The sequence below is a fragment of the Alosa pseudoharengus genome, unplaced genomic scaffold (assembly GCF_046254945.1).
Source record: "Alosa pseudoharengus isolate Yale_2024_CS ecotype anadromous, Long Island Sound unplaced genomic scaffold, YU_APseudo_1.1 YU_APseudo_1.1_scf_15, whole genome shotgun sequence".
Taxonomy (NCBI): domain Eukaryota; kingdom Metazoa; phylum Chordata; class Actinopteri; order Clupeiformes; family Clupeidae; genus Alosa; species Alosa pseudoharengus.
Window position 1 is genome coordinate 29131317 of NW_027468620.1, and position 14675 is coordinate 29145991.

Sequence of the window (14675 nt, forward strand, 5' to 3'; positions counted from 1 at the left end):
GGAGTGCATGAGTGCCTGGACTGTCTATCAGGGTGAAGATGGCTTTTGCGCGTTCACCCTCTATATGTCCAGGCTGAGTCGTGCAGTTCCACTGAACTGTCACGCTAATGGCCCCAGCACACACCATGCAGTACAAAGCTGGGTCAGACACAGCATCAGCCCCATGAGATAAGACAGCAGCAGATGCACAAGCTGTCAGGGGGAAGTGTCAGAGGGAGACTCTCCTTTAGCAGTGCCAGAGCAATCCTCTGCGCTACCACCTCTCTAGCAAAGCTCACTCTGCCCCTCCACTTCTGTGAATTCAAATGAAGTTGACACTTAGTATTTTTTTTTTTTCTCCCATGATATAGATGGCTTGGGTAACGCTTTGATGTTTCAAGTCATTCATAAAACAACTTGATCGCTATTAGTGCAAATACAACAGAAGGAGACATGGGACAGGTAACCAAAAAAAAAAAAGAACTGCGTTGGCCAATTGAAAGCTTGTCAGGAGATGTCTGGGGCGATGGATGAGTGTTACCGACATGGCCTTCATCCCCTACAACTGTGCAGTCGTAGAGTCTGGTCACACACACTACATGGTGAACTATTGCAAAAGAATAGCAGGAAAGACTTTTTTTGAACTCTCAAAGTAAATTCAAAAAGTGCTAGGGGGCTGTACAATCCTTACTTGATTGTCAATTATATACATCTCTATGTATACATTTATAAACAAAATAATTTCCCAAAAAGCATGGAAGTAACGTTAAAGGTATACACATAGGAGGTCCCTTCCAGTTGTCCTCAATTAAGAAGAACTGTGACAGAAGCATTGCAACACCACTCGTCGCCACCATAGTTGCCTCTCAGCTTGAACAAAAAAGTATGTCCACCTCCCCCACGCACTGTCAGGGGCTCTGGAACTCAGCATTCGTCTTCAACTTCTCTGATTGGTGGGATCAGGCTGCTAGTGGATTTGTACTGATTGACTTGATTGGCCATGTGAGTGCTCATAGGCTTGATTTGAATGTTCCTTGGGTAGGCATTTTCTGGTTCATCTGTAAACCATTTCTTTTCTGCAGAGGGAGGGGGGGGGGGGGGGGAGCCGCCGGCAGGCGAGGAGAACACAGAGCAGAGTGGACAAGAGAGCACAAAGTTAGAATCCACACACCCAGGCTGACCAAAGGTCACATGAGTTTTGACCAGTAACAGACACCTTCAAAAATACCTTTGTTTACATATAGAGGATTTAAAAAAAGCTCATCTCATGAATTTGGACTCACAGTTCCCCTTTATGTAATATCAGATATGTGTGGTTAATGACCTAGTAGGTTTTGTCTTTGGAAGAGGGAATGCCAACATGGGGGGGGGTTGGGGGGTGAGGGCTGGAGCCATATGGCGCAGGTGTTTTCTCGCAGCACTGTCCACAGTTTGATTTCTAATGTCGTTTCCCTCACACTGGAACATGTAATTTGAACTTGAGATGTGGCGCACACCTCAGCGTGTCAGGCAGCCGCTGACTGCAGGGCTGCGTGTCACAGTGCAGGCGTTTGATGTGAGCGAGCCGCTGCCTGGGGTGGTGTGAGGTGTCAGTTGCCACCCCCCGCTCCCCTGAGTTCAGCCGCGGTACTGCTGCTGATGGATCACACCCAGGGCTTAAGGAGGGGGATTTGGAGAAGGCCCTCCAAACTCGGCAATTTAGAATCTCACGCTTGGCCTTCTTTTTTTTTATTTAGAGATTGCTAGCGAGAGGGTGATTTTTCCCCTCTAACTCATCCACTTTTGGTTGGGGGTGGTAGTGACAGGCTTCATATTTTACTACTTGAGCTTCATGTTGGCAGAAAATTCTGGCATTCTATATGAACATGAATTTTTAGGACTTTCAGGGATATGACCTCATTATCCTATACTAATATAAATGTGACAGAATATTCACAGCATTTGAATATAAATGAACTCTTAACATATAATTGTTAAATATTGAATATAAATGAACTTTTCATAGGATAGCATAACAAACACACAGACCTCTCACACAATGCAATTTTCCTTATACCTTAAATAAAACAGGGGAAATGAAGCCAAAAAGAGAGCCGTCTTTTCATAGACAGCATGAATATCATATGAACTGATAGAGGGGTTGAGGAGGAACTAAAGAGAGGAAACATGGTCATCCACATGCAATGCTGGGGTGATCCTGGGCATGACAAGAGGGCAGCAGGAGAGGCAGCCATTTTGCTTTCCATGTGAAAGCAAAAATTAAAAAGAGGCATGACTTAGTTTTCTAAAGAAAAATAAAAGGTATTCCCTTCATAACAGTGCTCCACAAAGGACAAAGTTATGCTTTAAAAGTAAACCCCACAACAGGTGCGGTGTCATGCAGAATCATTAACTTGCATACCTTGGCCCATTCTATTCATCCTTGTTGCACTTCAGAAAAAAAAGTGAGCTACATAAGTTTTAAGGCAAACGACATCTCCAAAACACAATCACTGAAATGACCAATGTATTCTATATGTGATAAAATGTGCATTATTACTACACAGAAGTACTATAGAAAACTATACTCTACGATTACAAATACTATGTATCAGAAAGCCTTTAGCAAGAAGAGTAAGACACCACTTGCCTACCATTACACGTCTGATAAATTATTAACCTGTTTCTGCATAACTGAAAGTGACATTTATGAGTAAGACAAATTATGCAGTAATATTATTTTATGGCCTGGCTGCATGTACATGTTTAGAATTTAAAAATATACTAAATGATCAGCTGTTTCTCTTTTGTCTTTAAAAGACCTCATATTCCTAAAAACCTCTACAGTTTTAGCTGTAGAATCATTCCAATTCAACTCAATTCAAATTCAATGTTTTATATTGGCAATAATAGTGAGCATTGTCTGAAGGCACTTTGTGGGAAGGCCTGAATCCAAAAGCCTAAAGGTTACAGGTATATTGTGCATGAAAACAAACATTTCATGCAGAAAAACGTATTTTTCCTATAGGCTACTGTAAACAAGTTCTACAGATATCCTAAAGAGCATTTAAAATCCATATCACTGTTTGGGTTAAAATGTCTTTTTTGGCAAACTAGCAGTATTTTGAAAGGAATGCTAAGGTTACTGTACTGTAGGCTATTTACTATACTATATGTTTTGTTAGAAAAGTAAAACAGAACTAAAATTAAGCAGTGTAATTAATAAAAACATGAACATGCAAACTTCTGCAAACGCACACAAGACTAAACAGATGTGGATGAATGAACACAGAAGAAGCGGATGTCCGGTGATGATTGGGCTAGATATTTACACCTGCAGTCACGTCAGTTCTGCTCAGGTGATGATTGGGCTACATATTTACACCTGCAGTCACGTCAGTTCTGTTAGTGGACATACTGTATTAACTTGTATTCAAAGACAATAATCTGAGAGATTAAATATCAAATACACTAACATATATACACAGCATATTTGTATATAACCAATATACAAATATTAGTATGTTAGACACAAACACAAAGGATATACACCCTCAGTGACAGTCATAGAAACACAAATACTTGTACAAGCAACATTTTTTTGTTTGGTTTCCCAATTCTCTGTGTCATATTTGGCATGTCTCTTAACATGTATATCCAACAATGAAAGGGTTATCTGACCTACATACAGTATGTGTAGGTGCTTGTACAGCTGTCTGTATGAGAGCATAGGGCTGTGACACCTAAACAAAATGTGCAATAGAAAGCTGACAGGAATCAGTGTGGGTGTGCTTAGCAATGGCTGTTATGTTAGATGTCACATCAGAGCATCGGGGGATGCATGCAGATGACACTAGGTGCAAACGCACGACCCAAGACAACAACTCCAAGCACAAAAAACAACATGTTACTCAGGACACTTCTGTTGAACAGAAGTTAGACACAGATTACATTCAAATACACACAGACCTGGAATAGACACACCCACAGTCACAAACACATACATGTACACCCCCACAACTACACGCACGCACGCAACGCAGTGGTGCCTGGTGGGCTCTTACTTCTGCTTGTCGCGGGCCTCTCGGGCCTTGCTGCGACTCTGACGGTTGGCGGTGGGGATGGAGTGGACGGAGGAGCTCTTCTTGCTGGAGGAATGGGAGGAGTGGGAGGAGTGGGAGAGGCTGGTCCGGGACTGGCCCGCGTTGTGGTCAAACTGCATCAGGCAGAAGATCAGGTCTGATGGCACCAGCTCAAACTCATAGGGCGGGTTGGTGATGACGTACCTGACAACCCAGAAATGCAGGGAGAATGAATGTTTCATGGTCCTCTGATTTAGACTGTACTTATTTAGAGGATAATAATATTTTAGGGTCTTAGTGGCCATTTAGTTAAGGTACCAAGGGACCTGGCATTTCTCTGGCCAGCTTTTGATTTGTTTTAGAAGTCATGAGGTCAATAGCCCACCACAGGGGACAGACTATCAGCATTGTAAAGACCCCACTGGGAGTAGTGATATAAAAATGAAAGAAAAATAGTCTTGATGAGCTCACCGTTTGGTGCATGCGCTCGGTGAACTTAAATGTGCATCTCGTAGTCTGTAGATTCCGAAACATAGCATGTTGTATGTTTTTAACGCTTTACAAAACAAGTCCCCATAGCATCCGCCGTCCTGAAAGCAAGAGATAAGAAGACCTGGTTGTATAAACAGTATTTCAGTCAAGAAGGCTAACAATTTTAGAGAGCAAAATAATGTGATCTATTTAAGACTGAATAAGAGCAGACATAATGACATCATAGGAATGGATCTCCCATCCAATGATATAATGAGCATGACAACTGGTATCCTTTATTTTCCTCTTCACATGTGCTTTCATGTAGCTTAGTGACACTGCCTAAAAATACTCATCGACTATCAGGCAAACATTGTGGTGATAACACCCTAAACACTGTAAACAAATAAAACGACAAATTGAACCTTTAGAGGCAGACATTATTATTCAGGCCTCTGCGCAGATAACAACCCCTTTTTGTTGTATGCCTTCTTATTCAGTTCAGATTATTATGTGGCAGAGGCCAGTGGTGTGAAACGTGTACTGCCCGGGGACGTGACAGAACCTGTCGGCTCCTCTTAAACATCCACTTACCCCCAAGTCTGCGAAGGGCCCGTCATAGAGGGCCAGCTGCGCGACCCGACACCTGTCGCGGTTGGCCAGCGTCTGTGGTGTGCTGTAGCCGCCTCTCAGTGCATTCTCCTCAGCCAGCAGTGCCTCCAGCTCCGGCGTGGCTCCTCCAGTCACCAGGGTTCGAATAAGCGTCAGGATGTTGTCGTTGAAGTACGTCTGGCGAGAGAAGGGGTGGTGCATCCATAAGTACCGGTACTAAATGATGCCAGTAACAAGCCAAGATGGGAGATTAAAGGAATCCCTTGTTTGTGTAATGCATGTGCAACATATGTACTTTTACGCATCAAATAGAACAAAACTCAGAATACTTTGCATAAATTCAACATCATTTACTTCTATATTGGTGGCACTGATTGAGTGGTGTGCAGCAAGGCTCGATACTAGGTCCAATGTTAATAAAATTAACTAGTGCATCTGAGAACCACTGAAGATAAGGTTAAATTATTTATGATACATACAAATGGTAAAGATGACTATGATTATGGCTAGTTGTCTCTAAATTTGAAAATTAAATGTAAAAGGATAATTCCATTATGATGACATAGGAGTAGAGATAATAGTTACTTTTACAGTAATCACAAACATTACTCCATTTAACTGCTGCATATTTCCTTTTTGGATTTTATTTAATGCCTTTAATTGCCAGTAACCTGACTTACGTGAAAACAATATATACCTGATTGTCAGAAATTTAAGCTGAACCCTGAAGTTTCAACAAGTACTCTGAAATATGATCATGAGGCCTTAAGATATACTTTTCATATCCAAGAAAAAAGGGCTCTTTACTGTATGTGACTACAAAATCCTGTGTTTAGGAAGTACATAGTACACTACCGGTCAAACATTTTGGGTAATTTGGGCTCCATTGTAGAATTTACAGAACAGATATGTTTACATTGCCCCTTATCAGCAACCATTCATTCAATGTTCCAAAGGTACTTTCTGTTTATTAATCTGATATCATTTTAAAAGGCTAACTGAGAAAACATTGGAGAACCCTTTTGCAATTATGTAAGCACATAATGTAATCTGAAAACTGCTGCCCTGATTAAAAACCAATGCAAATTATCTCAGCTGGTATTCTGTCTTGGAGTGGAATGGAAATTTCTAAGTGACCCCAAACTTTTGACCGGTAGTGTTTGAATTGTTTCATTACTTTTTTGTATTACTTGTCTCTTTTGTTAATGATGTAACTAGAAATGTATACAGTATAAACGTAATTATATAATTGCATGATTTCACACAATAACCTAGTATAACTTTCAATACTAGCAAATAATACTTACATTATTTTGTTATGGAAAGCGGCCATGATAGTTTCATTAAATATGTCATATGTTATAAAACATGTTGTTTAAGCTTGTCATGAAATACAACCCAAACAATTAGGTGACATATCTGTGCAGCCACCACCAAAGCGTTAAGCCCCCTGACTCCTTCCTTATGCTTTTAGCCCCCTAACTCCTTCCTTATGCTTTTATATCTCAGCTCTAGGGTATCCTTTTGTCTGCATATGTTTACGTACTCTGGGCTTAAAATGGTCTGCGCCTATTGAAACAATGTAGTGTTTATGAAGCGCTATTCTTTTCAGCCATACATCAGATAGTGTTCTTTTCTGTGGTGTAGCGAGGGTCTGTCTGGGTGTCACTGTGAGGCTGAGTGCGGGAACATCTCTTTGGGCCTCTGACAGCTACATTGAACAGGATGATGGATGAGAGCTGTCTATTAGGCGGCTTCACCTCTGTCCAGAGCGAAACGCACTTGAAGGCTGCTTTGTTCTAACTTCACTCAAACTGAGGGCTCCTGGAATTAAGCCATCATATGGGTGAGGGGGATAACAGAGTGGTCAGAGAGAGAGAATGAAAGCAAAGAAGGGAGAGAGTGAGAGAGAGAGAGAGAGAGAGAGAGAGAGAGAACTCCTTCTTTCTTTGCTTTAACAGAAGATGACATTGTTTCGAGATTAAAGCTTTTGGACCTAATGGCTCACCTGAGCATGTCATGTGTGTCATTGGGAAGTCTGGGTGTTTTACCTTGTTAAGAGATCTAATAAGCCTTTTGAAAGTTATATGAGAATCCATGGCAACAACATTCCTTTTGATGTCAGTGCGGATGACAGTGTTGTCTGATCAATGTGGCATTTCATTTACTAACTTCAGCCTACCAGTAATGCTTGGATTCTACGTGTGAGTGCATGATATAATTTCTTTACATTTTACAGATTGTATAAGGCATATTAGAGTTGCCCTAACCCTTGGTATAGAAAAGGTGTGTAAAAAGAGGGTAATAATGAAAGCAGGGCAGTAGTCACACGGTCCCCACGGGACTCCTATCCCTCTTTCTGTTTCTCACTGCAACCTCATGATCATGAAAATACATGAAGCATTTGGTCTGACAACAGGACCGACTGCACTCCATATTAATTGAGAAGACAACACCATATTACAAACAGCTATGCCCTGTCCCAGATATCCCTACAACACTCACTGCACTCATAAGGGAGTCCAGTACGCTGACGGCAAATGCTGTCCCACAAGCGAAGGGCTGCGTCAGGTACAGCTCGGTGTCCGGGTCATCGTCATCATCTTGGTCGAGGAACTGAACGTTGGAGTCGTTGACTGGAGCACATGGAGGAACATGCAGTCAGAGGTCATGTGGAGAGAACACACAGCCCTCTAGCTGACACTCCCAGCGAGATACTCTCTCCACAGGCACTTCCTGTCTTTCTGTACATTAGATGAGACTTTTGGCCACACATCCTTTGAGCATAAAACTATCACAGGAGATAACATAATCATTTAGACACTAGGCAGTCCATAAGGCTCAAGTCTCTCGCTGGGGTGTTTACACGGGCATTAGATGGGGGAGAAAATGGTCTGGGGACATACACACACACACACAAATGAAACTTAGCAAATTATAAAACGAATAAAAGTGTTGCAATTATTATCTGCAGACTCAGATAAAAAAGAATGAAAAGAAAATAGAACACATGCATAGCATGCCCTTTTACTACTTCAGTCCTGAATGTCTGTCTGACATAAAAACTTAAGTATATACTGTACACACAAGCATATGCACCTGTATATATGCGCATATACAGAATGTACACAGTGTAAAAAAAAAAAACGTATTCAATATAGTTCTGTACACACTGGATTTTATACTGTAAGAACGTACAGTTTCTAACAAAAGTGCTTTAAATTAGCACAGAAAAAGGAGATATTTACAGTATGCTTTTTGGCATACTTCCCACCTCAGTATGAAACAGAAAACATTTTCTGATATAAAAAAGAAGAAAGAAATCCATTATTATGTCTCAAAAGGACAAAGGAGAAGGTAATATAGACACAAATACAAGCATTAATGACCACTGTAAGCCAAAAACAAGAGAAATACCCTTAAGGAGAGATTTTACTAGCAAAACTGTTTGTCTTCCATTGCAAAGGTTATCTCCTCTTGTTCTAGTGGACAGTGCTTAGAGAGAGCCCTGAAACCCATAGTCTATCTGAACAGCACTTCACACACAACACACACACAACACACACACACATACACACACACACACACACACAGTCTTTGTGTCAAGTCTTTGTTTCAGCCCCCTCTCAAAAGATGTATGCTTCCGAGATTAGGGCTAGCCGAGTGAGGAAAAAAAAATAAAAAAAATAAAAATAAACAGCTTAAAGGAAAGTTTGATCTTGAGGGTCTTTTTTTTCGAATTTGATTTCTTCCCAGACTTCCTGTGAGCGGTGGAAAAAGAAATGTCAGTCATACAGACAACAGGCTGATGAAAAAGAGCCCGGGCCAGAGAATGTGAACTGTGGGGAGATGCTATGGAAACAGCCACAAGGACAGACTATAGCGTGATCAAAGGCCTAGCGATGCTCTGAGAAAAGAGGAGGGAAAAAAATCATTAAAAAAAAAGAAGGCCAAAAACAAGACAGTCAATTTCAACCAGAACCGAGAATAAAAAAAAAAATGTGTTCAAAGTGATGCCATGGGAACAGGCCTCTACTGCAGCCAGATAAATCAAGACGAGCTGATGAAGAAGAAAGAGGGCGAGAGAACATCACTGCGGCGAAAAAAAGGAGGACAAAGGCACAGCTTACCCAGTTCAGTTATCATTTGTATGTTGGTTCCACTGTTTTTTTCCTGACTGAATGAAACCAAAGGCTGCAGTTTGCCAGGCTTAGCTAATGGCGATAAAACAGTACGAGAAGGGGAGGGGGAGATCACTGTCACTGAAACAGGCTCAAAGAGAAAGCACATGTGAGAGAGCACCATGTCAACGCAAGGATTGTAAATCTGAAGGTACAGTATCTCCTTCCTGAGCGCTCGGCCATATGGCTGCGCAGGGGCGAGGCTGGTGCCAGCTCTGACAGCGGCGGACGCCTTCTTCTCCATCACACTTGATAGGGATTTCACAGAATTGGCCCCGAGTCGCAAAACCGCCACAAAAACACTCCTCGGGATACAGATCTCAACCTGTATATTGAGAATCACCTCTTTAAAAAGCGTTTCCTTCGCTTTGCCAGTGCTGGCTCTGCCGGAGTGTGACTGACTAAACCTGCCACGGGCCGACAGCATCAAAGACAAAGAGACTAGGAGGTGAGGGCCCAGAGTGCTTCGGTCCCGGCCTGGCAGTAATGCCTGATAGTGCACCCATCTCTCTGGCCACGTCGGCAGATGCTCTTCCAGTCCACTGCCTCCTAAAAGGGGGAGTGGGGACTAAGAGTGGCCGGTCTCTGGTGTTTTTAGTGCCCTCTGAGATCTAAAACTTTCATGAGTCCGAGTGCCATTGGGAATACATAGCCATTGTTATTAATAAATGGACCCATTCTGATGATTTTTCCCCTCGTCTGTCTGCCAGGAGTGTCTTACTATAAAACATATTGCTATTGCCAACCAGGCAAAAGACATATATTTTTTTATTTTTAGAAATGGACCTTATAGTCATGAGCAACATATACCAAAACTAAACAATTTTGACGTACAGTATTAACTGATTTTTTGACTTGGTTATAACTGGGGACTTTTGCAGCAGTGAATTTAAAAGCCGTGTTTTCTGAGCATGTCTTACCTAGTTCTGTTATGATCGGGATGTTGGCTCCAGTTGTGACGGACGCTTGCCGAACTAAGCCATGTACTGGACTGTTGTCTGGGGATGACCTGTCCATTCCAGGAGGCGTGAAACCTATGAATAAAACGCAGGAGAAACGGTCAATTACCATCCCATTTTGATGTGTGTATATGCATAACCATGAAAGATATGTCCACACACTGTCATTTATAACCATCATTTTGTAATAGCTTTTTTTCACTGTCAAGAAGGATATGTTTTTGATGTGAAAATAGGATCTTCTGTCATGAAAGGAAGGGCTAAAATGGCTCTGACACCAGTCTAAAACCTGCAGCACAGATCCTCCCCTTTTAGGGGTCAGCTGAGACATATTTAGCATTTTGCTGCCTTCCATCAACCCTGCGGGTATAAATTTTATATGTTGTTCATTTTGTTACCATAAAATTGGCGAAGTGGATCCTGAAAACCTTTTATCGGAAATAGTGCGATTCTGCACCATGAAATACAAGTGCTGGTGACAGGTCGTATGAATTCACATGACTTGACATTTTTGCATTTCCTCAAGCTGACAAGTAAACACCTTAAATCAGTAATGCTATATGCATAATGCATTGCTTGTGTTTTGACATCCATCACTTAGTGCTGACTAAAGAAAAATGCCAGCGTATAGTTTCTCAGTGACAAACATAATGCCAGGAATATATTCGGGTCACAAAGTTTTTAAAAGGATTGCAAATTCCATACATGGGGGGTGGGGGATGCCATTTTCCTGCCAAGACATTGAAGAGACCTGGGCAGAAAATACTAGAATAGCTCGGTGGAACAGAGGGAAACGACACGCACGGCTCACTTCCTCCCAAAATCACAATGTGAACGGAGTCACCCCAACGCGGGTTCCTCCAATGATTAAAACTTGTGATGGTAAAGAGGGTGACAATTGCAGGCAGCCACAGGCTTAGCGCCCTGACGGTACATGTATCATTTTGTTAATGTCCATAAAATATGACATTTATTTCTCCAGAGGGTGACAGAGAGTTGTGAAGCGCCCCGCTCCAATGTCTCAGTTTTACTACATCACAGTGAAGAGGAGCCGCGGCTCAGCCCCGCCGCTGAGCAAATGCAAACACCAGAGGCAGCGCTCGGAGATGAGCCCGGCTCCACAGAGGGAACACGCTGCACACTCTGTCCGTGTTGAAGCTCAGGCAGAGTCTCGGGAGACACACGAGCGCTCTACTGAACGGCAACCAGGGCTTACGAGGAGCCGCTGCAAATGTCTGCATAACCAGGAATACAACTGCTAACTAATAGAACCAAAAAATGGGCTTTGGTCGGTACATGAACTTGAATTACTATCAGGTAGCCATTTCAAAATATATTATTATTATTATTGTTGTTACTATTATTGTTATTATTATTATTATTATTATTATTATTATTACTACAATAATAATAATAATAATAATAATAATAATAATAATTGACCATTTTATTCTGAAGATACACAAACTGGACTATTACTTTGTTTGTAGGTGAGATGCTGTATTAACTACTGTAAACACACATGAAGAAAGTTTAGTGTTATGGCGTGTGGTGCCCTTCTCAAAGCCCCTGAGGCACTCCATAGCTTAGCACTTGTCTGTGCTGTAGTCGTGTGATCCTTTCCCCTGGCGATGAGCTCTTTATTTATTCATTTGCACCTTCATTTTCAAATTGCACTCCCATCATCTTCTGAACAAGAGACAAGGGAGGCAGCCCAAAATAAGATCCTATATATAGATGGACTTGAGCTCAATGCACAACTTCTGCTCTTGCATACATTACACTTTTCAACACAATTGGTTAGCTGTCAGAAGTGTGTGTACTGCATAAATGGCAATATTTAATTCCAGCTTTCAGGCACTTGTCTTCTTCACAAGCTGTCATTTAAAACTTTGAGCGCATCTGTGTTGAGAAGGCGCTCTGCAGTAATCACAGGCATCTGATGCTGAGGGGGGAGATGGGGAGGGACATGTGATTGGCGTGATGAAGGCCGGCTGATTGAAGGAGCTGCTGATGTGCTGTGTCTGGTAATGATGATAAATCCTGATGGGTGCAGGACGGCTCGTGTATTTATCTGAGCGCATAAACAATCTGTTGGGCTCAATCAGGCTGAGAGGGCTCTGCCACAGCACACGCTAATGGAGTGGAACAGTGGAGCAGGACGTGCCGCTGGACCGTCCGCTGTTTTGGGATGTCACGCAGCATTGTATTACATGGTCAGTACACTAATGTCCATTTTTTTGAAGTAAACACACATTCAAATTCAGGTGAATAAATTGCTGAAAATGTGTCTTGAATAACCGACTCACAATTAGAAGGTAACACAGGTAGGCCACGTTTGTTTGCAAACACCCAGAATTTGACTTAACAAGCTTTCAATGCATGGATTTGTTTTTCAAATAAGAAATCAGACAGTGAGGGTTATTGCACCTGCCAGCCCCTGTCGCCTGTAGGCAGCACACTGTGGCATCATAGGCTTGTCCTTACCTTGGGAATTAGCCTGTAACACCCCAATACTGTCATCGAACTGCATAGATTTGATGTTGAGTGACGCCAAAATGCATTCCTTGTCCTGCAGTGAGGCGTCGTCAATATTGTTCTGATTGGCTGACAGGATAACGCACATGTCGCAGAGGTTGATGTTGACGGCCCTTAAATCAGCTCGACTTAATGGCGTACCCTTTGGCGGTCAAGGAAAAAAAAAGAGAAGGAGAGAGAGAGAGAAAGATGGGGGGGGGAGAGAGAGAGAAAAACAAATTAAAGCCTGAACAGTGGGGGCTCTGGGAAATTAGTTCACAAGTATACTTTTTTTCAAGGCGGTGACATTCAACTGATCTAACTATGCACTGGGGAGAGGGGAGATGTGCGCTAATCTAAAGGGTAGCTGGCGCTGACGGCAGCGTTTTGACTGGGCCTTTTTAATACGCACTCGAGCCAGCACTAACAAGCACTAGGGCAGGCCACTGTGACAGCAGCAGTGAATAGAGAGCCCCATGCCCATTAGAGCTCCAGTGAATGAGAGGCCTCAGAGTGAAGTCCACACAAAGCCCACACTCTCAGGGACACTAGCGCTCCAGACTCTTACAGCTTACATTTGCCTTTGCGTTTCAAAGACGTGTGTTTCAGTAATATTTCAAGTGCTGTCTAATGTTTCTGAGCCCAGTGAAGTCACCTAGCAGTAACTACATTTGTGGTGAACTAAGGCAGTGCAATTTATATATATTTATATATCATTCAAAAACAAAGGGCATTTTATTCAACAGCCTCAGCCTTATTCCCTTGAGGTCTAGTGGCAAGTCTACAATATCTTTAAAGCAGCATAAAGGCAAATAAGCAGACCAACATCAAACATTACACTTCACAAACTACAACTAATATAGTATGGGAAATGATGATATATATTATATATGTTGTATACAGTCACAATACAAATCTCAAAATGGTATGGTGCTGGCCATAGGGTACTCACAGGCAGTATGGAAACCTTGGGAAAGTTGTGCAAGGTTTCCCACTCCCTTCTCAGATAGTCCAACGAGCCAACAAACACAATCGGTTTTAGTTCGTGATAATGAAAGTTGCTCGCTCTTAAAGGCATCACCAAGTTTCGCAGCCCCACTAAAGCGGACGTGACATCTCCAAATATACAGACCACTACATGTCCGCTCAGAACCGTCATCGATGCCTCGCTCCGGGTCTGTGGAGAGAACCCACAAAAGAGGACAGTCAGTGACATGAGACGGTCTGAAGAAAGCCTACCAGTGGCAACCATCTGTAGGGGTATGAGATTAAAACATTAAAGACACACACACACACACACAGAGACATCTTAACAAAACAGAGATAGGCAGGAGGAAGCAACCTGATATTTAGCCCAATTACTACTTGAAATATGAAACTTGATTACGAATCATCACTTGATATTTGCAAACTTCAAAAACAGTTAATTTCTTATAAGAAGAAAAGTGAAGGAATCCAAATATCAGATTCACGGGTCGCACTTCATATTTCAACATAGCCTCTGGTTTTAAAGCACCCTTTAGCTTGCCGAATTAAGACTGGAAACTCACCTTTGTTCAACAGAGAGGCAGAGAGAAAAATTCAAATATAGCATTAGCATGTAGCATTACAAACATTGCAGGGCAACCTTGCTCTGGAATGTAATGTGTGTATCTTTCATCACCAGAGACACTGCTTATGTTGTACAAGTTATCTCTCTGACATGTCTACAGTGCTTGACAGAATGGGGGTCGCCTGTTTTAACTGGCGAACAAGCACAAATAGCTGACCCCATTTGAAACATGATAAACTGGCTTGTGTCTTCATTCGTGGCATATCTGAGGTACAGTTGGGAAGCGAGGGTGGGGGAGACACGGTGGTAAATACATGAGAGCTGGGGCGGAGGGGGCAGGGGA

General features: G+C 42.2%; 1 protein-coding gene across 5 annotated transcripts in view; it reads right to left on the bottom strand.

Annotated features, from left to right (window-relative positions):
- Nucleotides 1-715: 715 nt before the first annotated feature.
- The window catches only part of kcnma1a (potassium large conductance calcium-activated channel, subfamily M, alpha member 1a), a 133573-nt gene continuing 119613 nt past the window's right edge, over nt 716-14675 (bottom strand). For 3 of the 5 annotated variants that reach the window (XM_076285129.1, XM_076285127.1, XM_076285128.1), the window contains 9 exons: nt 13733-13957; nt 12751-12943; nt 10225-10338; nt 7629-7759; nt 5106-5300; nt 4512-4630; nt 4023-4244; nt 2381-2409; nt 716-1055 (listed from right to left, as the gene is read on the bottom strand). In XM_076285129.1, coding sequence (XP_076141244.1) covers nt 904-1055; nt 2381-2409; nt 4023-4244; nt 4512-4630; nt 5106-5300; nt 7629-7759; nt 10225-10338; nt 12751-12943; nt 13733-13957 — 1380 coding nt within the window. In that variant the 3' untranslated portion in view covers nt 716-903. Of the gene's footprint in view, nt 1059-2380; nt 2410-4022; nt 4245-4511; nt 4631-5105; nt 5301-7628; nt 7760-10224; nt 10339-12750; nt 12944-13732; nt 13958-14675 lie in introns of all 5 variants that reach the window. The other 2 variants (XM_076285131.1, XM_076285130.1) reach the window with 2 other exon arrangements.